Source organism: Ischnura elegans, chromosome 1 (assembly GCF_921293095.1).
Source record: "Ischnura elegans chromosome 1, ioIscEleg1.1, whole genome shotgun sequence".
Lineage (NCBI taxonomy): Eukaryota > Metazoa > Arthropoda > Insecta > Odonata > Coenagrionidae > Ischnura > Ischnura elegans.
In genome coordinates, this window is record NC_060246.1 from 162,894,242 (window position 1) to 162,919,551 (window position 25,310).

Genomic DNA, 25,310 nt, shown 5'->3' on the forward strand with positions numbered 1-25,310 from the left:
TTCCCATTTATTTCGGATATTTTTATTGATTTATTACAAATAATTTAATGTTTCTCCAGGAAAATACACCAAGAGTAAAACTTTTTACATTATATTATCTTATAGGACCCTGCGAACGAATATTTCACCGCAAGGGAGCAAGGGTTTGAGATATTCGCTCTCCTCCTGCAGCCCATTTTAAATCTGTAAACATTGGTATTTAATGACGTATGATAACAATTAATAACGATTACATTATTAATTAGAATTTTTTTACCATTTAAATTTATTACTATTGATAACGATAAAGAATAGCTGTGGCATGAAATGAAAATGCAAGTAATGTTAGCTTCAAAACGAGTTAGGTGCTCCCATACCCCGGACACAGAATTTTCTGTGCCATAAATTCATTCAGGAATTGAAGGAATCTTGAAACTCAATGGGTAGGACTGAAATGAGTCCCAATTCGGATAGAATTGAGTGAATGAAGTTGTTATTAGTCCGTGATAAATAGTGAATAAACGAATTTCACTATTACGAGAAAACAAGTTTTGCAAGTTATGAATTTACCTACTTAGAATATTCACTTCGAACTCCCCCGCAACGTCCATTTTTATTGCACCAAATAGCTGAAATACCTAATAAGAGGAAATAAATTCCTTTTCACACTACTTCAAATGACAACTGGCACCTGATTGTCTTCAACCAACCCAAGCCAAAAATGGAATGCTTTTTTGCTGTTTGGGATTAACTTTAGATACCCTTGCTAATGTATACTAGCAGTTGCATTAGCGTGGAAACTCTTGCTGCCAAAAAGAATGGCTTGAGAAGCTTTGGAGAAAGCATGGTTCTTACCTTGGGAAGCAATGTTATGAATATCTTAAAATAAACTTGCTATGATGAACGGAGATGGCCAACAGTGGAGACCTCCAAAACAATGCAACCACACCCAAACCTTTCCATATATAGTGCAGGCACTGCAGGAGTGTTTTTAGTAAGAGGTTATTGCAAATTTTCTTTAAATTTTTATTTCCAATGTCCAGACATTGTTGTGATCACATCCTATGCTGCATGTGCTCCATGGTATCCTGCATATTCGATTTAAAAGGAAGGGCGGTGTTACAAATTTTTTCCAGCCAGGTCTTTCTTGTTTATTTGTATATTAGTCTACTCAACATTTCCGGTAAAAATGAATTCCTTGGTATTCCAGGGAGCAGAACAATATATCCATCAGAGGTATTATTTATAAGAATGGTAGGCTCGACAGTGGGACAGCATTGGGGGATAACCCCCCCCCCCCCCCCCCCCCAGAGCTTGGAGAAATTTTTAAGTCAAATCAATTTTACTTAATTGGATTAATATTGCTTATAGAATACTGTGAGGATTAACAAAATATCCCTCAGATGGCCATAACACTCAACATTTTGAACCATTTAACTTAAATTTTTTTTGCGGAGGGCCCCCCACTTATCGCAACGGGTATACCACACCCCCAGCAGTAGTTGTGCCTGAAACCCCCCCTAACCTTAATTCCTAGCTGCACCCCTGAGGCTCAATAATACATAACGTGTTGGCTGTCTTCTATTATCGATTACACATCAGTAAAGAAAATATTTTAACTTCGAAGCAAAATATAGCTTCTTGACAGTCACTTTCATCCCATCTTCATCCACATAACAGTGCTCTGTAAGCATAGCCTCTCAAGAGATTGTGCCACTCTTACTTACCAAGTGTGCAGCAAGCATACAATCTTTCAGTTAACAGAATTTTCTTTGAGGGGAAGAAACCAAGAGGAGTCTCACAAACTTATTTTTCAGACAAGCTTTGAAAAGGTCTCTCTCTCGCTGCACCTGAAAAAAATCACGCTGCAGCAAGGAGACAAACATTTGGCAACAATTTACACTAGGTGCCAATTGGCGAATGAGCGTGTGTGCAAGAGTAAAAGACAAACGCAAATACAGGAGGGATTGCTTACTCTCATTTATTAATTTCATCACACAAAAAAAAAAAACAAAAAAATTAGGACAAAAAATGCAGCTTGCTCTCACAAAAACTCTACGCAGGTCAAATGAGCAAACCATCTTGTTTGCATTAATAGTCGTCTCCTCGGCTGACGACCTCCTTGCACGTTGGGCGAAGCATCACAGTGTGTTCAAACTGAGCCGTGTAGCAGCCCTTGATGTCACACAGAGGAGGGTATGGGTCGACAATGCCTTTGTCGCACAAGTCCTTCAGGGCCATCTGGTATTTGGTCTGCCCAAGACGGTCCAGCCAGCGACGACAGAATGCCAAAGTGCTGAAGTTCTTGTTGATGACGGCCAACAGCACTTTGGAGGACTGCAGCCTGAAAGGAAAAGCATGCGAGTACATCTCTCTTCAATTACACATGCCGGCATTCATTTATCATAACTACCCTACACTAATTATAAACATGCCTAAGAGCATATATGATCCCTCACGGACTCGTAGGGAAGCCAATAATATACTTTGATATCAACCTCATTCTTGTTAGTAGTTAGCAATGACATAAAATACATTCATAGATATGTATTGCATAATTATTAATTTTGATCATGAGACTACCTTGTAACAGTGTATTTTGTATTCTCGAGAGTGGTTGATAAACTCAAATGCATATCTTACCATTAATAGTTTTAAATTTAAACTTCCAAAACCTGTACCTGTGTACATTCTGACGGTACCAGCAATGAACGGGAAATATTGACAGGGATAGAATATTTTTTACTGGGAAATAAAAGTTATCAGGACTCGTTAGAGAAAAAATATAGTCTTGTTGGATATTCAAGATTTTCTTCAACTTCAATTTAATTCTCTCTTGAATAAAAAAACCCTCCTCAAACAGCCATTACTCATCATAATGCATATTGTGGCTGGTAGCATGGCAAGGAGAAACTTTCCCTTCGTCTGTAGCTTTGCTTCGGCATTCCTTGCTAAACAGAGAAAAAATGATAACCAGCACTCAAAATACGAATTCATAATGACTGATGTTGAATATGCAACTGATATTTAACCAGAATGATTTAAGTACACACATTCATTACATTGTAAAGCACACAGCAGATCCCATCAGGGCCATTGCATTGGTTTAGACATTGTCAGAGGCGTGTGTTGTTCACAATAACTTCTTCAGTATCACTATCACTCAATCAGTGATTCAATACTAAGGTTTGCATTCATAGACGAGTGCAAAGCTCACTCCATACTTAATCACAGGCGTGAGAATATAAATTGATGAGGTATGAACGATAAGTTTCATGCATTCCGTCATGAATGCACCAATCTTCCTCCTATCAACATTGAAATTTCATCATCACTGGTCAACAATCCTAGGATTGGTTTGACGCAGCTCTCCACTCAGTTCTCCTATCAGCTAATCTTTTCACTCCAACGTATTTCTTCTCTTTCACATCTCTCTTTACTTGTTCCATATATTTTGTTCGAGGTCTTCCTTTTCCATTCTTGCCTTCCACCTGTCCTTCGACGATTGTCTTCATCAGGCCATCTTGTCTCAAGATGTGGCCTATAAGGTTGTTCCGTCTTCTTATTAAGGTTTTCAAAAGGCTTCTCTTCTCTCCTACCCTCTTCTTAGGACTTCCTCGTTACTAACTCGGTCGATCCATTTGATTTTCATCATTCTTCTGTAGCACCACATTTCAAAGGCCTCTATCCTTGCTTTCTCCGCTGCGGTCATTGTCCATGCCTCACTTCCGTATAGGAGCATACTCCAGATGTAGGTTCTTATAAATTGTTTCTTTACTTCCATATTTAAGTTTCCCACTGTAAGCAGGTCTCTCTTTTGGTGGAATGCTCTCTTCGCCTGGGCTATTCTGCTGATAATTTCTTTCTTGCTTCTCCCGTCACTAGTTATCTTGCTTCCCAAATAACAGAATTCATCCACCTCTATCAGTTTTTGCCTCCCTATTTTAATGTTGGTCTTGACTTCTTCTCTTCTGCTGCATACTAAGATCTTGGTTTTCTTCGTGCTTATTTTCAGTTGATATCTACTCATTACCCTACCCATATTAACCAGAATATTTTTCAAATCCTTCTCTGTTTCTGCTATAACAGCTATGTCATCGGCAAATCTTAGCATGCTAATTTTTTCTCCATGGATATTCACTCCCAATTCCTTTTCTTTGATTTCATTAATGGCTTTTTCAATGTAAACGTTGAAAATTACGGGTGACAATGTACAGCCTTGTCGCACTCCTTTCTTAATTCTTGCTTCTTCACAGCTGGGCCCTGATTTTATCACCGCTACTTGGTTTTTGTATAAACTGTGGATGATTCTTCTGTCATTATAAAGAACCCCAATTTCCTTTAGGATTCCAAGCATTGTGCTCCAATCCACGTTGTCAAATGCTTTCTCTAAGTCCACAAACGCAACGAATGTTGGCTTGTTCTTTTCCATTCTTTTTTCTACGAGCAGTCTTAGGGCCAATATTGCTTCCCTTGTGCCTTTGTTTTTTCTGAATCCAAATTGGTCCTCATCCAAGTACTCTTCTGCTTTTCGTTCTATTCTTCTATAGATGATCCTTGTCAGTATCTTTGATGCATGTGTAGTAAGGCTTATGGTCCTAAAATCTTCGCACTTCTCCGCTCTTTTCTTCTTAGGAATAGGGATTATAATGTTCCTCTTGAAATCCTTTGGTATCTCACCTGTCGTATACATTTCACTAATGATTTTGTATAGCTGGTTCAACGTCTTCTCTCCTGAATTTTTGATTAGTTCTGCAGGAATGTCATCAATGCCAGACGCTTTATTTATCCTGAGGTCTCTTACAGCCGCATCAAATTCCAATCTTAAAATTTGGGCTCCTATGTCATCGGCACCCACTTCTCTCTCGTTTTCAATAGCATTCGTTCTGAGGCGACTTCCTTTGTACAAATCTTCCAGATATTCCTTCCATCTCTTCCCTTTTTCTCCGTTTTTGTCCCTAAGGGACATCTTACGCCCCTTTCCTTAAAGTGGTTCCTCACTATCCTATAAGCGGCCTCTACTTTTCCATGTTTAAGATTGTTTTGCACATCTTCGCAAATGCTTTTCATCCACATTTCTCTAGCCTTCCGTGCTTTACGACATACTTCGTTCCTTATCCTCTTGTAACGATTCTGTCCTTCCTCTGTTTTCGCAGCCTTGTATTTTCTTCTTTCTTCAATGAGATCTAATACTTCCTGCGTGATCCATGGTTTTTTCATAAAGACTCCTCTTTTACCAAGAACTTCCTCAGCTGCCGCCTGCAGACCACTTCTAATGGTTTTCCAACTCTCTTCCATTGGTTTGTTGGTCGTATCCTCCCCTATTTTATTTTCTACAGCCTCTTTAAAAGCCAGTTGATGCTGAACCTCCCTCAATTTTTCAACCTGCCATATGTTTTTCACGGCTTTCTTCAACTTTTTAAATTTAAGGTGGCATTCATTGAAATTTAATTGAAAAAAAAAAAAACTGGTACCCTTTTGAGCAGTACAAGAAATACTACGGGACTGAAGATTTTTTTGTAGCATATCACTAACAGTGCAGAAAGTTGCACTTTGGTGTAGACAATTTCACAAAAAAGTCACTCTTACGCTTTTCACTATATTGATAGTGGTTCCTTCATTCAGAAGACAGAGGGACTAGGTGGAGTAATCAGGGGAGAGGTGGCTTACCTGAGCGGCACGTAGCCCTTGTCAAAATTCTGCATATAGTGCGACACGTCCATGTCGTCATGCACCTGGCCTCGACCCGTTGACCCAAATGTCTCAATTGCATACATCTCATTCTCCTCCATGACTGTAGCCTCACCTCCCTTCACTATGGGCACTGTCTTGCCAGCATGGATGCCTGAAACACACAAGCATCGTGACTCACTCATTGTGCAATTTACGTTCATGCACAACCTCAAATTGCAGTTCAATGATGCAGTAGGTTTGATGCAATACTAAGTGACATTCACCATGCATTATTTAGACTATACATATTTCTAAATTAAACCATTCCGTACCAGAAAATGATGAAAACGAATAACCTCAAGCAATCATACCTAATGATATATAGCTTCTAGAAACACAGGGTGAAGTACTGTTACCCTAACCAAAAAAATACCACAAACACCCACTGTGACAGGTACAACACACCCATACATATTCTGTACTTCTAAGTGCCAGGTTTTTCAGATGTCCTAGAAAAAGTGATTTACAATAGACTTACAGTTACCATCCGATTATCCATGCAAATGCATATGAGTCGAGACCAGGATAATTGAAAAACACAGTGAATAGAATGGGACCAAAGACTTTTAAAACATTACATTTCACCTACCTGCCATTGACTTAAAAACTTTCACTGAGAGTATAAAATGGAAATGGATAACGGTTCAATTGAAACTGTTGGTGCTGAATTTCACTTGCGTTATATGAGCAGAGCACTTATGCCAAGGCCAAAATGTAATTGAATGAGTAAGACTGAATGTCGAGTATGAATTGGTGAAAATGCATGAAAACAAAATGACGAGATTTAAAAAGAAACAAGACGAGAGAGGGAAACATCAGATCCTGACTCCGGATGAACAGGTCACTTAGCAGGGTGATTTAGCCCAAATCATCAGGGAGAACAAGAGTCATGTCACGATGGCTCATTCCAGCACCACAGCCCATGAAATTGACCTCCCACTGTCAATAAGATATTCACCACACGAACCAAAAGAACCATCCCCTCTCAAGAACTGAGGTATCCTCCCAGCTTCTGTGCAAACCCCCATTCAGCAACTCAGACACTGCTCAATACTGTAACCGATGCCATTTGGCATGACTCAATGGTAGTTTTAATTTGGCGTTCACGAGGGAACGAAGGCTGATGCAACAATGTGTGTGAGTGCGTGTGAGTATGAGGTGGAGCGTGATTGGACTCAAGTGTAAAGTGTCCCCCCCCCCCTCATCCCACGATTCCATCTAATTCCCGATTTTGGGTTTTTTCCATACGTGACCAGTGTAACGTTCATGTTCTCCCCCACCCCATCCTCCCAAACGACACCTGCAAGCAGCGGACGGAGGGTGACGCATTCTGCAAACCCCCCCATCCACAAACAGAAGGCATGCTTCAGCAAACCCCCCCCCTCCCGATGGTGACGATCTGGCGTAAACCTGCTTTTTCCATGGTTTTCCCCTCCTGCCTCAACCCCAAAAAAAAAACAACCCTCCCTGGGTTATAAAACCCGGGTGCATTCCGGCTCGAGGGGGACACGTCATCCTCAACTTTAAATTGCGGCCAAAGGCTTTGCTCATCAGAGTTGCTAGCCAATTATTGCGTGGAGGAGAGAACGAGAAATAAAAGAAAAGTGGAGGTCAGACGAAGAGGTGAAAATTGGCAAAGTAGAGGAAACAGGAGAACCGACGGTAGATTTCCTGCGCCCAGAGGAAGAAAGTCACCCCACAACATCCGGATTTGAATATTCTCTCAGCCTATTATGGGTGGATGTTATTATGGGAGGAGTTCATCTACATCCATGACCCAGCAAGTTGATGACTAAAACTGTCATCCCACATTACGATGCCCCCCCCCCGATTTGAACATTTACGAAGAGATCCCCATTTCCCCCCCTTCAAGAAAAGATGAACCATGAAGAAGACCCGTTGCCTCTAAAGAATTGTTCCTTGCATATTTTTTTTATTCATTTTTACCCTCCCGCTTACCCCGTAAATATGTGTGAATAATTTTAGTATTTAGGACAAGTGTTTAGGATTAGTGTTGGCGTTTTCAGTTCACTTGTTTTGTTTTCCACGCCAGCCATTCATAAGAAGCGAAGATTTTGTTTAAATTGTTTTCATTGTTTTATAATTGACTTTTGGCATTGGGTAAAACTGTGTATTTTTTTTTTTTAATTTCACCGGCCAGTAGTGTTCTTTCAAGTAAAAGATATTCGGCCAATTTCATATTTTTCAGTGTATGTTTCCTGGTTGTCTTTTGCATGTAATGTTTTGTTGAATTTGTAATTTGTGTAGCAAGCCTTCGTTATTTCATGCACGCCAGATCCAATCAGCAAAAGGAACCCCCCCCTCTCTCCTTTATCTTATCCCCTCCTTCCCCCACATCCCCTTTCCCTCAACCCATGACCCATCCGACTCAGATGAACCCCCCAAACGAACCCTCCCCCAGTCCCACGCACCCCAAGGGTTACATAATTGGCACCCAACGTCCCAATGTGCTACAATATACTCACGATAGGGAGCAATGGAGTGTCCGTTGAGGTTACGGATGGACTTGACTCGATACGTCTTGCCGTCCAGCTCCACTTCATAAGACTCCATCACCTCCTGGATGGCCGCCCCAATGTCGCACAGCTGCACATCAATGCCGGCCGCCTGCACAACAACAAGGAACCACAAAGACAAATAGGGTCAGTCAACGAAACTCAAACACCAGTCTTACATTGGCTCCTCCATGTACACAGTGAGAAAATTTGTCATTTAAACCGAGACAAAGACAAATATCCCAGCAGAATCAGACATGTTTCAGAGCATACAAAATAGGGCACAGATGATAATGTAATAAAAAATTCGTGACTTAATAAAAATATTTAAATAAACTAAAAACATGTTTCATCGTATTGTTACATGTATTTTGAAACTGAAAAATGAATCCTTTCACTACTTCATTACAATGCATTTAATAATTAAGAATGTTCATGCATGAAGGAACTATTCTCAGCATTGTCAGCACAATAAAAATGAAGCCTTTGTACCGCAAAAGAGCATTCCAGCACATGTGTGTCTAACATGGAAACACTGAATCATACTGCTGCACAAGTGTCACAACGGATGGAAATACTCTCATACCTTGATTCCAGTGTTGGTGGCGTCGCGGACAGCCTCAATCAGCTTATCGTACTTGTTGTTGAAGGCTAGAGTGAAGGCACAGTCGATGATTCGTCCTGTGCGGAGAGAAGACAAAGAAACATTCAAACACACATGCACACTCATCAAAAGAGTTCTCAACAAGGACTGCTTCCCAGTCTCCATTACATAATTGCTTCCACAGTTTCCACCACACACATTTCAGATTTGCAGCAACTCTACTATGATTTGTACCGATCAAAAATAGAATACAGGGAATTCTGAAACGCAACCAGTACAAAATGGGAATAAGATGTAGTCCAAATAACTCTTTTCAATTACTCACTTTTAGCATAGCTGAATAATTTTCACCACATCTCTTCACTGAATCATTCAATGAACGAATCTTTTAAATCAAATTCTGTGCCAGCAAGGAATGAGAAGAATGAGGCAGATACGTAATTTGATGAACAAGCAAGCACATTGGCACTTGTGAGGGACTCCACAGCTACTCTACCAAGAATGGTCTTGATTTACCCAAAGGAGCACAATGTTACCCACAAAATTCTTAGTTTCAATTCAAAGAAATCAATTGTGTTCTTTCCAACAGGAATGGACTCTTTGGAAGGGATACCACACACATGGTTTGTGCAGAAGTCCTGCTTGAGCTGGTGAAGAATATACATAGGGTTCAAATGCTTCTAAGTATGAAAACTTACTGACTTTTCGTGATTTTTCAGTGAAAATGTCAGAAATGTTACTGACTTTTCACAGATTTACGGTAAAACCTCACTTTTAAGTTCCTGCAATTTACACTTTACCAAAATTTGCAACATTTGTGTTAAATCTTGATGATTTACATATCTCCTGAATGTCGTGTCTTCCCCAAAATTTTTACACTAGCAAAATTTTAAATGACCCGCCATTTACAAAGGGCCACCAAAAGGAATACATACGGCAGATACCACATCACAACCATAAGTGGAACGAAAAGGAGATCAGTGGAAAAGTTTTGGGACATTTGCCAGTGTTCATCATCATAGCCATGACATCTTTCAATTACAGTACCTTTTCTTATTCGTTCTGTTTATGGGTTCATCTCGTACGTTCACAATAAAATCATTTTAATTGAACACGAGCTATATCAGGTAATATTATAAACATTTACTCATAGTACTTGCCCTCCAATTGGTTTGTAGTACATTACGAGCAGCAATTGTGCAGTAAAATCATGAAGGATATGTTTCTTCCGTCATACAATTGTATTCCAGGAAGAAGTTGGATGTAATTATATGAAATGAAGGTATGATACGCTCTTCTCTTTGAACAGTCATGCCTATGAATAATTCTACTTTACTTGTTCACAATTGTAGACACTGAGTTTACATTCGTGGTCTGTATTATTACCGATGATTGGCCTACTGTTAAGTCAACTTATGATGGTACAAGTACACTGGTCGACTGAGACTAACCGTTGATATGGGTGCCAAAGTCAATCTTGCACACGTCGTCGTACTGTAGCACGGTGGGATCGCCTGCGTTGGGAGTGTAGTGGGCAGCACAGTGGTTGAGGGAGCATCCAGTGGGGAACGCCAAGCCCGCCTTCAAGCCGTTCTCGCCAATCAAACGGCGAGCCGTGTTCTCCAACTCCTCGCAAATCTCAATCATGGTCATTCCAGGCTTCACCCATCGCTGAATATGCTGCCTAGTCTGAAGAGAGGAGCAAGGAGAAAATGGGTCAGAAACACCTTTCACACACTCCTTTTAAGTGGCACTACAAAGAGAAATCCCAGAAGTACATGGAATTTGTAAGGTTCTACACTTTATAAGGTTCACTACCTACATATATGTGTAATGGACACGACTCTGGCTTAATATCATACATACGTCTTCAGGAACCTACTACATACTTACCTACAACATTACTACTTTTTCTACCTGAAGATGTACCTATGCTAATAATTAGGATATAAACACTGTGGGCAAAGTCAGTACATATGCAAAAGACAAAATCCCCGGCAAAATGTTTTAAAATGTGGATAACACATGCACTTGACAATAATAGCATCTTAGGCATGGATCTGTATGAAGGCGGGGCATGACCTCAACACACAAGTGTGAAAGCAATCAATATATGGAGGGGGGGGTGGGTGCTACGGAAGAATTCTGATGACGGGACGGAGTGTGAGAGAAGTTGGAAGAGGGCAGAAAAGGAAACCCTCTCGTGGAAAGAGCCATTCTGTAAGTGAAAAAGGGTAGGAGTAACGTGCATTGGAATTCAGTGCTCATACAAAAAATTGAATATTATATGTATTTTACTGGAGGGCTATCCACAATTCACCTACGTAAAGAAAATTAAAAAAAAAGCTAAGATTAAATATGGACCCAGCCATGAGGAATTAAGAATCAGGAGAGGTAATGCACTGTAACCACTAATCTTCAGAGTTTTAATTGGGAAGGCTATCAATGAAAAAAATTAGAATGCCGTGATTTGCATATTACAAGGCAGTCACAACCAAGATGGAAAGGGATCTGAAGAAAATAAGAAAATTCACATAAATACTAAAAGGACAATGGCTAGGTATAGCCAAAACGTTAATATTCCACACATTATCTACACTTCCTTCTATCACAGTTGATGACCATTTTGAAAACAAATAAAAATCATAGCTTATAGACCATATTTTGATCATGGCAATGTTGAAGTTCAATGGTCAAACTTCCAATGTACACAAACTGTAGGCTAAGTCATTCCATGACTTTCTCTTAGCAATGAGAGGAACTTCAGTTCAATCATTGCACATTATGAAACTTGTGATTGAAATTGGTTTGAAATGACTATTTATTCATCGAAATCAGACCGCATGAATTAATTAGAAAAACAAAAGAGTAGCCCAAAAGCTATAAAAGAAAATACCCAAATGAAATTTAATTATTTAGCACAGAGATGCAAGAAAATTACTACAGGTCAAACACTTTTGCAAAAAGATGGAATAATACCACAAACATACATTAGAATTTTTGATAGAATGCTCTTTAAAACTGTAGGCTGTATTTTCAAGAGTCAATGAGCATATAGAAGAAATAGTAAAGCATGAATATAAATTGAATTGCTGCGCCATGGGCAAACATACCTGTCGGTGGGCCTCAGCTGCCAGGCGAACCTCATTGTAAACATCGTTGTGGAGTCGGTCGAGCGCACGCTTCTCTTCACTGCTGAAGCGATCCTTGGCAGTGCGATCGTCATTCACAATTGGGTATTCCATCTCCTGGCCGACGGGGAAGTTGCCTGAGAAAGCATTGAAACGACCATTGCAGAGCATATTACTTCCCAGAAACCAACTCCATGACGAATAGCAGTGGAACAAATGATGAGTTCAATTTAAATAGTAACTGGAACTAGTTGGAAAGTCTGCAGAGCAAACACCTCCAAGGTAGATGAGCTCAATCAACTATTTACTTGCACACTCTTCTCTCCTATTGTTAACTTCAATACCTAATGAAGCATAGTGCAATCCCAATCTGTTTATTGGCCCTGCCCAACTGCAAAAGTGTGGGGCACACAAATCAGATTTCCAGATTACTACCACAGTGTCTAGTAGTACAAGGGTCATCATAGCTGCTTAACATGTGTACAGTGGAAATCCATGAGGAGAAAGGAGGCATTTGAAGAGTCGGAAAGAGGACTTTAAGGACTCGGGAGAAATGACGTTTAACACAAGGACCTGGATTGGTTAGCTACCTACAAGGACCTAGAAATATCATTTTTTATGAGTAATTTAATTTTAATCATTTACTTTGCTTGATCATATCCAATGATAATATTGTTTACTGCTAATCTCAGCTTCATTTTTAATCATAAATAAGTGATTTTCAATGCTTTGCTTTTCCATTAAAAGTGTTAAATTGAGCATCACTTTTCTTCAGACTGCAGAAAAATCCATGTAACCATATAAACACATGAACTTATGCTCCGTATTTATGAAATTTATATTATAATACACAATGTACACAAATGCTCCTATTTTTATGCATATTAATGACAAATTGATCATTATCATTAACATACCTGTTTAAAGCTTGAATCACACGATCATTTTTTTTCGTCGCGAAAGTGATCACTATCGCGATCACTGCGCAAAATGATCGTCGGCAGCAATTGTTTTCCGCGATCGCGATGAGGATTCCCATCGCTATTTTTCATCACTTGTCCGGTTGCTTTTTCCGTCACTAAAACCGTCACAAAAACCCCATATCAGCCAATCGGAACGCATTTCCCTATGGAGCTATTGCAGCGTAAATTTTGACAATGAGGAACTTGCATGGGTCGTAGATTGCTCTAAAAACTATTTTAAATAAGTCAAATAGATACATTAGCTCGCGAAAATACCTTCAGTTTCTCCACTCAACATCAAAAGAAATAAAAAAATTGCATTTAAAATCGAGAAAAATTTCTCTGAGCCGACCACTGCGCGAAGACACCCGAGCGTTGCCGAGGCCTGGCGTGACGTCATAGGTGCCTAAACAACCGTAGGGAGTTGGGAAATACGCTGAGCGCATGGTGTAAAATTTGTTTTGAGGGATTATTTAGCCGCTCATCGTCACTTTATTTTGTTCTGTTATTCTTGGGCAAGTTTTCCTATTGCTACTGCACCTAGATTATTACTTGGGATATAAATAATGCGGCATCGGGATGATGACCCAGACAGCACACATGCTACTGTATACATTAAATATACGTATACGTAGTGTATAACATGCGTATACAGTAGAAGATACACGTATACAATATACGTATAAAAACCTTCTACCCACCATCTACCAAATGTATATAACGCAGCAAATGTCCTCCTACCACGCATATACAGTATACGTATACAGTATACATGACATATATATATACAGTATACAAGACGTATATATGTATGAAAGCAGAAAAATTCCTGCAGAATTCCAGGTTTTCTAGGGAAATTTTACTAAATTCCAGGTCAATCTTACGAGATAAAAGCTATGTATACGAATTTTACAACACTACATTTACTGAATACTTTTAATTAATTCTATAATTATGTATTATCCTAGTTAAAATTCTTACATTTTTAAAAGAAATTATTCACTTATTTAATGAATGCAACACTTGGAATATCAACAAATTTGTTAAAATTGAAAAAGTTATCTAATCAGTGTTCGCACTCATAAAGTGCAATTTAAAATGCAATCAATGCATTTTGAAGCATGCATGTAAGTATATAAAATAGGCCTGAAAATTGGCCTTGCACTGACAAATTTCATGTGAAACGAGTTTGAAATAAAAGATTTTAAATTCCAAGCAGGAGCAAAAATTCATGGATATTTTGAGTGACCAAAAATCATGCATATTTCCAGATTCCCAATCACTGAACACCCTGAGTATATTTTTCTTGATTGAGCAAAATCCTGAATGCAGTTGTTGACATGCACTGCTGTATTAAAACTGAAATTAAAGTAGCAAAATAGAAACTAAATCTCTGTTCTGGTGCCAGTGTGTATTTAGTGCAAGCGTGGAAGTACTAGTACATCCATTTTGTCATTTAGTGTGAGTGACATCTCCAGCATTTCAGAGTGTTTACGTACATTTGAGAACATCCTGTCTAAGCAGCAGAGAGCGTTCATAAACATAATGTAACATGCTAGTGTGTTTTGCATTGTTCTGTGGGAACACTTACCAGTTTGTTTGAGACTTCTTGCTGACAATAAATTGAATAGAGAAAAAATCTGTGAAATTCAGGTCTTACAGGGTCTACAGAGGAAATGGAAAACACATGTGTGCTGTTAAAACAAAATAATTATATTTGACTAAATATTACACATATTTTTACTAATATACCACACAATCTCAGAAATACATAAGAGATTGAATTCATTAGACACAATAAAGGGGCAAAGCCCGGACGGTAAACCACATTTTGTGCTTAATTATCGTCAAGAGGTTTTAGCGGATCCTCTCACAGTAGGGTCATTCCACGTCAAATCACCCAGAAATTTTCAAAATGACACCCACCGACTCGGATTTTGATGAAATTTTTGTCACTAGCTACTATCACCTATCTAATGACCCATGTAAAATATTTCTTCTCTCACTCTCATAGTTTGCAAGATATGAGGAGTCAAAGTTTGAGATGTTTGCTCAGAAGTGGCGCTAGTGGGAGTCAAATTCCAGAGTGCAGGGCACAGGGTAAAAATTCATAACTCAGAAACCACATAACATATTTGAATGAAATTTTGACCCCTTGTCTATCCAAGTACATAGCTTCCATAGTAATGTCTTTTATTCCCCTTGCATTGTTATGTTGGCCATAATGATGTCAACAGTTGTTAATTAACCGATTTTTTTAGCTCAAAAACATTACTTCATATTTTCAGAATTATCACCAAAAGGCAGAGCAGTTAACTCATCCAATTTTTTTTTAAATTGAAGGTTAATATGTGCTCCAATATACTGTGAAATAAAAATGGTGGTGTTTTGACTGCCACTATGAGTATTTCAGGTTTTACTTTTTTTTCTGCCCCTGTGAGAGGGATTTTGGACACGTACTGTAAGATAATAAGTATAAGTGTATCCATACCTTCATGAGGATATATTTGAAATATTGGTCAGTAAATCTAAGACCAAACATGTAGTCTAGTGAATGTGGCTCTTGTTCATACAATTTTTTTTATAGCAATACTTGGCTTGTGGCAGCTGAGGGTAAAAAAATCCAAATGGCTCAGAAATGTGAAATGATGCTTTTTTCCTGGAATTTACCCATTTTTCAAGTGTTTAGTTTATGGAATAATTGGTATCAAAATACATTAGGCTCATACTGTGCATTAGAGGATAAATGGAAATACTAATTTAAATAAAATTATTTAAATAATACACTTCAATGTGTTTAAGGCATCTCCCGAACATCTCTGGAGGCTCTCTCGGGCAACTAAATGCTTTACAATACCACCAATTCCATCACATGGGGATATTCCATTGCTTGTAGCAAAGAATGTCCATGATGCCATTAAGGAGAAATCCTGGTAATGCTTGCAAAGATTGAGAAATATTTTGCAGTTCTTGTACCGTCCTGCACAACCATCACTAAAGTAACTCAATTTTTTGACTAAAGTAAAATTTTCCTTAACAAAGCAAAATATTATTCTTTGGGTTTCATAAACAAAAGCTACAACATGCTCCAAATCATCTGACAAGATGCATAAACTGGAAATAATAAGCTGTTTAGTCAGGTGATCTAGAGTATAAATCACAACAGGGTGTACCGTACAACTATCACTTGTCCAGTGATTCCCTTGTGCCTCATCCTGGATAACATATGAGTAGCTCTCACTGAAGTCAAAGAGAACAGCTGCTTCATGGGGTCCAAGATTTTCTTTCATTTTCTTAAGGTAGTTTGCCTGTACCTTCGTAATAAATGAATGGGGCACCAGTTTTTCCGCTCTTTGAATTTAAATTGATAGGTACTCATCAAATGTCACCGTGAACTTCACCAGTTGATATCTGTCACTGGAAACCCACTGACTGTATGAAACTTCATCTCCGGGGTCACATTCTTCATACTTTTTCAGCAGTAAGCTTTTCAATTTTTCACGTGAAGGACACTGAGAGCAATGTCGCAGTATATGTACAGTCCCTATTATTTCTAGAGCACACGAAATAACCAATTAGGTCCTGGCTTGTTTCCTCTATATTACAGGCACTAAGCAGTAGGTTGACATTTTAATGAATTGTGCAAAAACAGACTGAATGCATTCCAGGACATCCTGCTACCACAAACCATTTTGGACCTAGGTTGATGAATTTAGAAAAGCCAATTTTAATTCTGGGGAAGTCAAATTTAAAATTGGAATACAATTCCTTCAAGTTAGCAAGTAATAATCTCTTCTGAACATATACATTTTTGGAGATACTTATGGAATCTTTCTTTCCAGGCATCATTCTTGAGTACTCATCACTTTCATAGAAAGTCCTAACTAATTGTAATGTTTTATTTTTGCCTTCCCTTTTCTCAATTCAGGTGCAGCTAATTTTCCATTGTCTCTGAAAAGTTCTCTTGCTTGGCGGGCAGTGTACTCACTCACATGAAACTCTTCCATTACTTTCTTCCTGCTCCATAAAGTTGGTACCAATGATAACAGATGTACCTTTCCTTGATGGGTGCTTGATGTGTCAACTTTTTGTTTGATTAACCCGTCAGCGTCCAAAGTTTTTTTTAAATTCACGCATATTTCACTTTTTAAAAATATGACACTTATGAACTTCACACAAAGAACACAATTCAAACTGACTGAATAATGGAGGAAACCTTCTACTAAGTATGTGCACTGAAAGGTATGCTAAAATTCACATATTAAATACATTGCCGGAGCATTGGCTCAGCACTGCACTGGGTGCCCTATGGCACCCGTGGGCGTTGACGGGTTAAGTCTATGAGCACATCTATATCATGAACTTTCTGAAGTAGTTCTTTTGGCAGTTTTGGGTCATCCTTTTCTGGAGATAATTCTTTATCAAGAAGTCTTTTAACTTTCGTTTTAAAATTACTGCATGCTGACTCTACTTTCCTTTTAGCGTAGGTTGACCTTCTGTGAGATGATATGCCATGAAATTTTAAAGGTGACTCCTCTATATCTTGCAGCGTTCTGTTAAGTAGCTTAGTTGATTTTTCTTGGGATACTGTTGTTTCAAAATTCAAAATACTATCATTGCTGTCACTATCTACTGCTTCAACATCAGAAAGCTCATTTCCAAACCTGGAGTGTTTCTGTACTTCCTCCCTACATGGCTGGCATACTTTCATTCCTGGCACTAATTTCCGAAGAGTTGGGATTTTACAGGCCTTTTCTGCAAATTCAAGACTTACATTTCTCAGTGATTTTGATATATTCTTCTTGTGGCTCTTAAAAGGATCAAGACAATATATTTGGTAGGTTTCATACTTTTTCAAATAGTATATTCTGTGATGTTCGCAGACATTGGATAGGACTTCCCCAGGTACACTACTTCTGAGAGATAACAGCTGTTTTTCAAGCATACTCATGATCTCAATTTTGTTCAGTTGCACCACTGGTGTGTAGCTTTTTTTGAGGCAATCAGATGCAGTTACTTTTCCAATGCTGCACAGTTCAACAATTTGCTCATTTTGAAGCATAGTGGAGACACTAACCTTTTTTAATGTCGAAGTTCACAATGAGCAGCTTCGCCTAACTCATAGCACACACAATTAATGTACAGGTAAAAATACACTGATCACAGAATAAACTTGGACACCCAGGGAGCATCTTTACACAAGAAGACTTGGCAGAAGACTAAAAGTGGTACCCTAGAATCTATTTTGATTTATCATGCCCTCACTGTGATACATTGTAACACTTTATTCTTCCTAGAGGTTGCACTTAATTCTCTTATTCCTTGGGGAGATGTAATAACACTGAAAAGTGAGGCTGAATAGGTGGGATTGTATTACCTTCTCAAGTTTGTCATGTAATACAATCATATGTGAGGCAGGGGAGAAAACAATGTGGCACATAATGTCAGCATTATCTCTCCCAGTGAAATAGAAATTTAATACTCCAGTTGCCATCAAGGAATGTGGATACTGGTGACAACCTGCTACATATCTATAAGTAATACCATTTGCTCTGCCAGCTCTTCCATCACTAAGGGTTTGGAAGACCATACTTCTTCTGTGAAAGTGAGGCTAAATTTGTACAACTCCAGTTCAGCGGGACTCATTTAATCACTTTTTCACAGATCTTAACAAACTTGTACATTGCATGTGCTTATGATGACCACTGGTTTTTTGGATGAGTGCTTTCTAAACACGAGGAAGAACAAGATGTAAAAGTGAAATTTATGCACCCATATCGAAAATCCCCATGTGATGGAATTGGTGGTACTGTAAAGCGTTTAGTTTGCCCGAGAGAGCCTCCAGAGATGTTCGGGAGATGCCTTAAACACATTGAAGTGTATTATTTAAATAATTTTATTTAAATTAGTATTTCCATTTATCCTCTAATGCACAGTATGAGCCTAATGTATTTTGATACCAATTATTCCATAAACTAAACACTTGAAAAATGGGTAAATTCCAGGAAAAAAGCATCATTTCACATTTCTGAGCCATTTGGATTTTTTTACCCTCAGCTGCCACAAGCCAAGTATTGCTATAAAAAAAATTGTATGAACAAGAGCCACATTCACTAGACTACATGTTTGGTCTTAGATTTACTGACCAATATTTCAAATATATCCTCATGAAGGTATGGATACACTTATACTTATTATCTTACAGTACGTGTCCAAAATCCCTCTCACAGGGGCAGAAAAAAAAGTAAAACCTGAAATACTCATAGTGGCAGTCAAAACACCACCATTTTTATTTCACAGTATATTGGAGCACATATTAACCTTCAATTTAAAAAAAAATTGGATGAGTTAACTGCTCTGCCTTTTGGTGATAATTCTGAAAATATGAAGTAATGTTTTTGAGCTAAAAAAATCGGTTAATTAACAACTGTTGACATCATTTTGGCCAACATAACAATGCAAGGGGAATAAAAGACATTACTATGGAAGCTATGTACTTGGATAGACAAGGGGTCAAAATTTCATTCAAATATGTTATGTGGTTTCTGAGTTATGAATTTTTACCCTGTGCCCTGCACTCTGGAATTTGACTCCCACTAGCGCCACTTCTGAGCAAACATCTCAAACTTTGACTCCTCATATCTTGCAAACTATGAGAGTGAGAGAAGAAATATTTTACATGGGTCATTAGATAGGTGATAGTAGCTAGTGACAAAAATTTCATTAAAATCCGAGTCGGTGGGTGCCATGCCTGGGTGAACTGACATGGAATGACCCAGTATTATTTAATCAGTCTATTCATCCAATGTAAAAAAAACATCTTATCGTATGAGTAAATTCACAAAGCATAGTAAGTTAAAAGTCAATTTAAGAAGTAGTAAGAATTTAGATGTCAAATATAACAAGACAAATATTTTCTGAATATTTTGATGAGTGTTGATAAATAACAAATACCGTTAGAAATGCCTTTATTCAATGTAAACGAAAATAAAGACCAATAGGATCAATATCAATGTTTTTGCCTGATTATCCTTCCTTAAGGTCACAAGAATCCATGAAGAACAAGCTCACTTTTCCTCGTATTTCTTCATCATTGGCAATTTGGAAAATTCTTCCTTACTACACCTGTAAATAATATCACATAAACTTTATTAGAATGTATTAGTGATACATCTAATTTGTCTAGTTAAAGTAAGTCACTTTGTTAAAAAGTAATCTCTATTCATGGGATTTTCCCTTAAGCTATATAAATACCAACATTCAACAAAGGATATTTCGAAAAAATTCCCCATCAGTTCTATATGTAAAAAACGATAAGTTATTCACCTTGAATAATCGAAGTACTAAATTAATTTGAGAATTTAATTCTTAATAATTTAAAACCAATTTGTCTAAACCTAAAGAGTGAAATACCTTCTGATCTCCAACAAATATGATTACATTTTAAAGGAAGCAACACTAATGGCACAACAGCCAATTAAAAAAATGTAAATAACTTTAAATGACTTAATAAATAGTAAAGTCGAGAAATGTTTGTTCACATTCCTCCCACACTATGGTGATTAAATGCGTCAAGCACATAAATAAATTAAAGTTTACGCAAATGCAAAGTTTTTCAATCAATAGAAGATGCATGGAGAATACATTATATGTGTAATGTATTAATCATGAGAAGATGGATCCCTCAGTCTCAGAAAGTGTGAGAAGGTTGAAAATATTAAGAATTTGCGTCATTTAAAATAAAAAATGTGGCAATGGCAACACTTCTACTTACCCAGATTCTGATGATGGAAGCGAAAGTAGCACTTGAGCGGTTGATAAACTTTCATTGGACAAGTTTCGCAAACAGCAAACACAACACTACAAAGTTAAGTTATAACGGTAATTAATTGCCTAGGTGCAGGTGAAACAAGTAAATGAAGAACTTAAGAGGCTGATAAACTTCGGCAGGATCAATTTCGCAAACGACGAACACAACACAGTGAACGTAACATTATTCGCGTGGTCTTTGATTGTGAAAGCGGTTATGGACGCATTTATGTTTGCATATGTTTCTGTGGAAATCGACTACTGGTGGAATCGACTATCGACGGAATCCACTATCGATAGGTCGAAATCACGGGCGGGAGTCCAAATCTTGGCATTCAAAAAAATTAAGTTTCGCGTTATGACTTAAGGAATTAATTCCACCGAAAAATATCTTTTTTGTTTCATCGCCTCAGTAGATAAAAAAGCACGATTGAAATCACATTTCGAAGAGCATTTTTCTTTATGAAAAGAGGGAATTTTGATGGCAGGATTTTTTACATCTTAAGGCAGTTCATTGATTTTTTAAATTAATCTGCATTTCTTAATAAGCCAGGCGGACAGCGTTCTTGGGTGTTCCGAACAGAAATGATAAAACACTCTCCAGCACCGTTATCAGCCTCCTTCATTTTTGCCAGGGCTGCCTGAAGCCAACCGGGGAAAATAAATTCACTGATGAATCAGTTTAAAGATATTAAATGAGACGACGTTTTTATCCAATGAAACCAGAAGGAGAATAAGAAGAGAGTAGCGGCTCGAGCCGATACCTTTACAAAGAATGAAGATACATGTACAAACATAATTATTTGCTTTGCCAACCTCGCTGCCGTGAATGACACCTGCCCTTTGCGAACAGGCCCCACTCCATGTTTTCAGGGAAGACTTAGCTGGTAAGGTTTTCCAACTAAATTCCAACAGTGTTTTTCACGTGACACCATCACGTGGACTACCATTCGTCCGGCTCCTACCCTTCCACATATTTGGCGTGAGTGGCCCTTCCTGAGGTAATTTAGATTTATTCCTGTCAGTGTAGCTCTTGGGGTCATAGGAGCACGCAAGTAACGGAAAGGTTTTAGCCCATTGGAAAGGACGCTGTGTATACTGAAGGCTACATATGGAAATAGTATACGGACAGAGTAACCTTTAAAGGGCACTAATTGTTTACTAATGGCTACACAGTAGCGGATACAGAAAAAAACTCTAGAGGGGGGCGCAAAAGATATCTTGACCAACCTTTACTTTTATCCTAAAAAAATAATCAAGTCAGATGCAAAGTTTAAGAAAGTGTTATTTGAACTAATTACACGCACATAAAATACAAAGCCATCTTATGACATAAAAAAGTTAAAATAGGGAAATTGCATACTTTTTATAAACAGTATGCTGATATACTACAGTAAACACTTAGTACCGCAATATACTTTTTTCCGCTTAAAATTCAGTTTATACACTAGAAAATGACTCCCAAAAGTCGCCCGAGTTTCGCGGGCTAAAAAATACCGCCCCCACTAATCTTTGGCTGTGACGTCATAGTTCAGTACGAGTCCAAGATCCAAGCCCAGTAACTGCAGGTTTGGAAGAGCCACGTTGCGTTTAAAGGAGAACGTGGGTGAAATAAGGAAAAATTACAAGTGGTGCATTGTTCCTCTGTGCAATAACACCCCAGAAAAAATTTTCGTCTGCATTCCCACGGAGGAAATTAGAAGAAAAGCCTCGATGCATTCCGTCTGTCGGGATAAGCGTTACGGAAAAATAGGAGTATAATAATCGGAATGATAAACCCGTGCGCTATGTGAGCGAAGATAACTTTAATATAAATAATATTTCGATATTTCATTGACTGAATAACTTGAAACTGAGATTTTTCGATAATTCGGCCGCCGTAGAATAAAAACTCAACTTCACAACAAAAATCGAGATAGGTGTTTCTCGATGGTTATGATGGACTCAAATTATTTATGGCACTTGTTCAATTTCAGTTACGGAAGGACATAGAAAATTCCATGATGCTTAAAATCAAGAGAGGAAATATGAAAATACAGAGCAACATCCTCATGCATTCGAGTGCCAGCCAAGAAGACAGCGTTTTCTTCTACTGTCGGCGTCAAAGTGATGTGCCGCAGTACTTTGCAAATTTATACCCTGGCTTCACTGCATGCTATAATAATGAACTATATATCATTTTAAAGGAAATTTTATCCTAAATTCTGATTTATTTTATTACAAAAAAATTGAAAAATGTATAGACACGGCCAGTGCAATATAAATGACTCCGCGCACCGAAAAATTAGCCGTTTTGTCAACTTCATGAACTTTGCAACTCAACCTAAGGAAAACTACTACGTCTACAGCATTCATCTTCCACATTAATTTACACTCCTCAGTGCGGATTAATAAAATGGCTTTTGGGTATTTTTAGAACTTATATTTTGTTATAAATTAATGAAAATATTTAAACATCGTCTTGTCCCAAAGATAAAGGAAGTTGTAGATGGAAAAAGAATGGAATCCAGAGGTGGTCACAAAAAATGAATCGCAGCATTCTTTGATTTTATTCTACGCCGGCTTGCTTTTCAGAAAAAGTTGAGTCACAATGAGGAATGTTCCGCGGCCCTTGATTTGGAAACTGTGGAGATAGAGGAAGACGTGTGGATCAGCAATTTCCATTTAGTTGGTTGTCAGGATAAACCTAGGATCCATTTAAAGGTTGTTAGGCTATCGTATAAAGATAGGACTGATGTGCACCACAGGGGAAATGGGATGTTTGAGGGAAAGTCAAACCCAAAGTTGTCCAAAGAATGTGCAGTTCTATGTTGCTCTTTCCCAGTTTTAACCAAATAGAAATTGGATTGGGATGATATTTTCACCACGGGTTCCAGTGATAGTGAGAGTGCAGGTGATCATGGTCATCGTCGAAGGTCATCCCTCTAGGATTTCCGATACGGAATTTTTAAGTGACAACCGATCGCAATGACGATGAGCTCGCCTTTAGAGTAGGTTTCAGATATATCGTGAGAAAAGCTCCCAAAATGTATTAAAGACTCTGTTTGGAAAATATTAAAATTTTAATGTTACTTTAGGAAGGCCTTCTAATTACAAAAGTAACTTATATTAACACCTGAAGACGTTGTATTTATTATATTAATCGAAATGCGATTGACCGATTCTTTCTGCAGAATAGGAAGTGGTTTCGGGGTTTTGAGTTACAAGATGGTAGATTGTGTTGGAAGTTCGTCTATATTATCGCTACTAAATTGAAACATTAATAGTCTGGCTTCCTCAGAGCTTCCTGTCGCCCTCCAGGCAAGGTATTTTTAAGTTGAAAGAATCATCGACAGCTTCGAGGTGGAAATAAGTTCACCGTAAGACTCTCTACCGGACTGCCAAAAGAATACACATTTCACATGAGTATACGCTTTCGCCAATGTTATACGCAAGTCTCACTTTGTTATGAACTATAAAACATTTCAGATGCACATCGGTTGGATCCTTTAATTGCGACGATGTTGCCCGGGCGACCACCATATCGAATTCCCATCGTAAAAAATGCCCCAGATATGATACGCTAATTTTTTTTCGCGTATAGAAGCCGATATTCACTTTTAACATTGTTTCTTATGGGATATATGTTTCGAATAACGTCATTTCGTTTATCGTCACATTTTTCAGGAACGTTAAACGAGGACTCACTGTACTGGAACTAAGAAATGCCTCACAACTGCTCACAACCAAGCCGTCGCTTGTGTCCAAATACCTATGCTGCTTCCTTCGCCTCCTCGTACTGAACTATGACGTCAATTTGCCGCTAGCCATTCATCGGGCGTTTTCGAGTCCCACTCGTATTTGAAAATTCTCTTGAACTTTAATGAATAAAATATCGCTAACGACATCAAAAAGTAATAAAACCTTTTCACTGTGAAACGCAAACATGTATTTCTACATGATTTTGGAGCTCACAACTGTTTCTGAAATGTATGCAAGTTCCCTATTGTAGTCCTGCAATGTTTGGTTATGCGGGCGGCCAGGAAAGGGTTGGGGGGCGCGCCTCCCATATGCATCCGCCACTGAGATTACATATGGAAACAGTATATGAAAGGTATACATATACCTCTCAGATACTGTTTCCATATGTAGCACATACGTATACAGTATATGAAAGGTATACAGATACCTTTCGTATACTGTATACGTATACGCTTCAGGATACTGTTTATGTATACTTTGAATCTAAAACATGTATACAGTTTCTCAAGGAAACAGTATACACCTGGTATACTTACGGTATATGTATACCGTTACCAGTGTGCTGTCTGGGGAAGTACAAGCGTTTCACTTCGTATGTTTTAGTTACCAGAAAAATGGATGATAACGTTGCCACTCGTTCGAAGAGTACACCTGAAATTCATCTACATCTACATAATACCCCGCAAGCCGCCTAAAAGACGTGTGGCATGGGGTGTTAGAACACCAGACTTTTTTTAGGACACCAAAAATTGATGCCACGACCCTCATGGATTTTGTTAAGACAAATTATTGCTATACGTCGGCGGCAAATCGAGATGTAAAAGAAACTTGTAAT

The 25,310-nt window shown here is 38.2% G+C and overlaps 1 protein-coding gene across 1 annotated transcript in view; it reads right to left on the bottom strand.

The window, feature by feature from the left end:
• Positions 1-1,935: 1,935 nt before the first annotated feature.
• Positions 1,936-25,310, bottom strand: part of LOC124172861 (methionine aminopeptidase 2) — a 30,309-nt gene continuing 6,934 nt past the window's right edge. Inside the window, exons 4-9 of the mRNA XM_046552364.1 lie at positions 11,946-12,100; positions 10,284-10,521; positions 8,815-8,909; positions 8,199-8,340; positions 5,650-5,824; positions 1,936-2,323 (exon numbers count right to left, since the gene is read on the bottom strand). Of these exons, the coding sequence (XP_046408320.1) occupies positions 2,071-2,323; positions 5,650-5,824; positions 8,199-8,340; positions 8,815-8,909; positions 10,284-10,521; positions 11,946-12,100 (1,058 nt within the window). The 3' untranslated portion in view covers positions 1,936-2,070. The remainder of the gene's footprint in view (positions 2,324-5,649; positions 5,825-8,198; positions 8,341-8,814; positions 8,910-10,283; positions 10,522-11,945; positions 12,101-25,310) is intronic.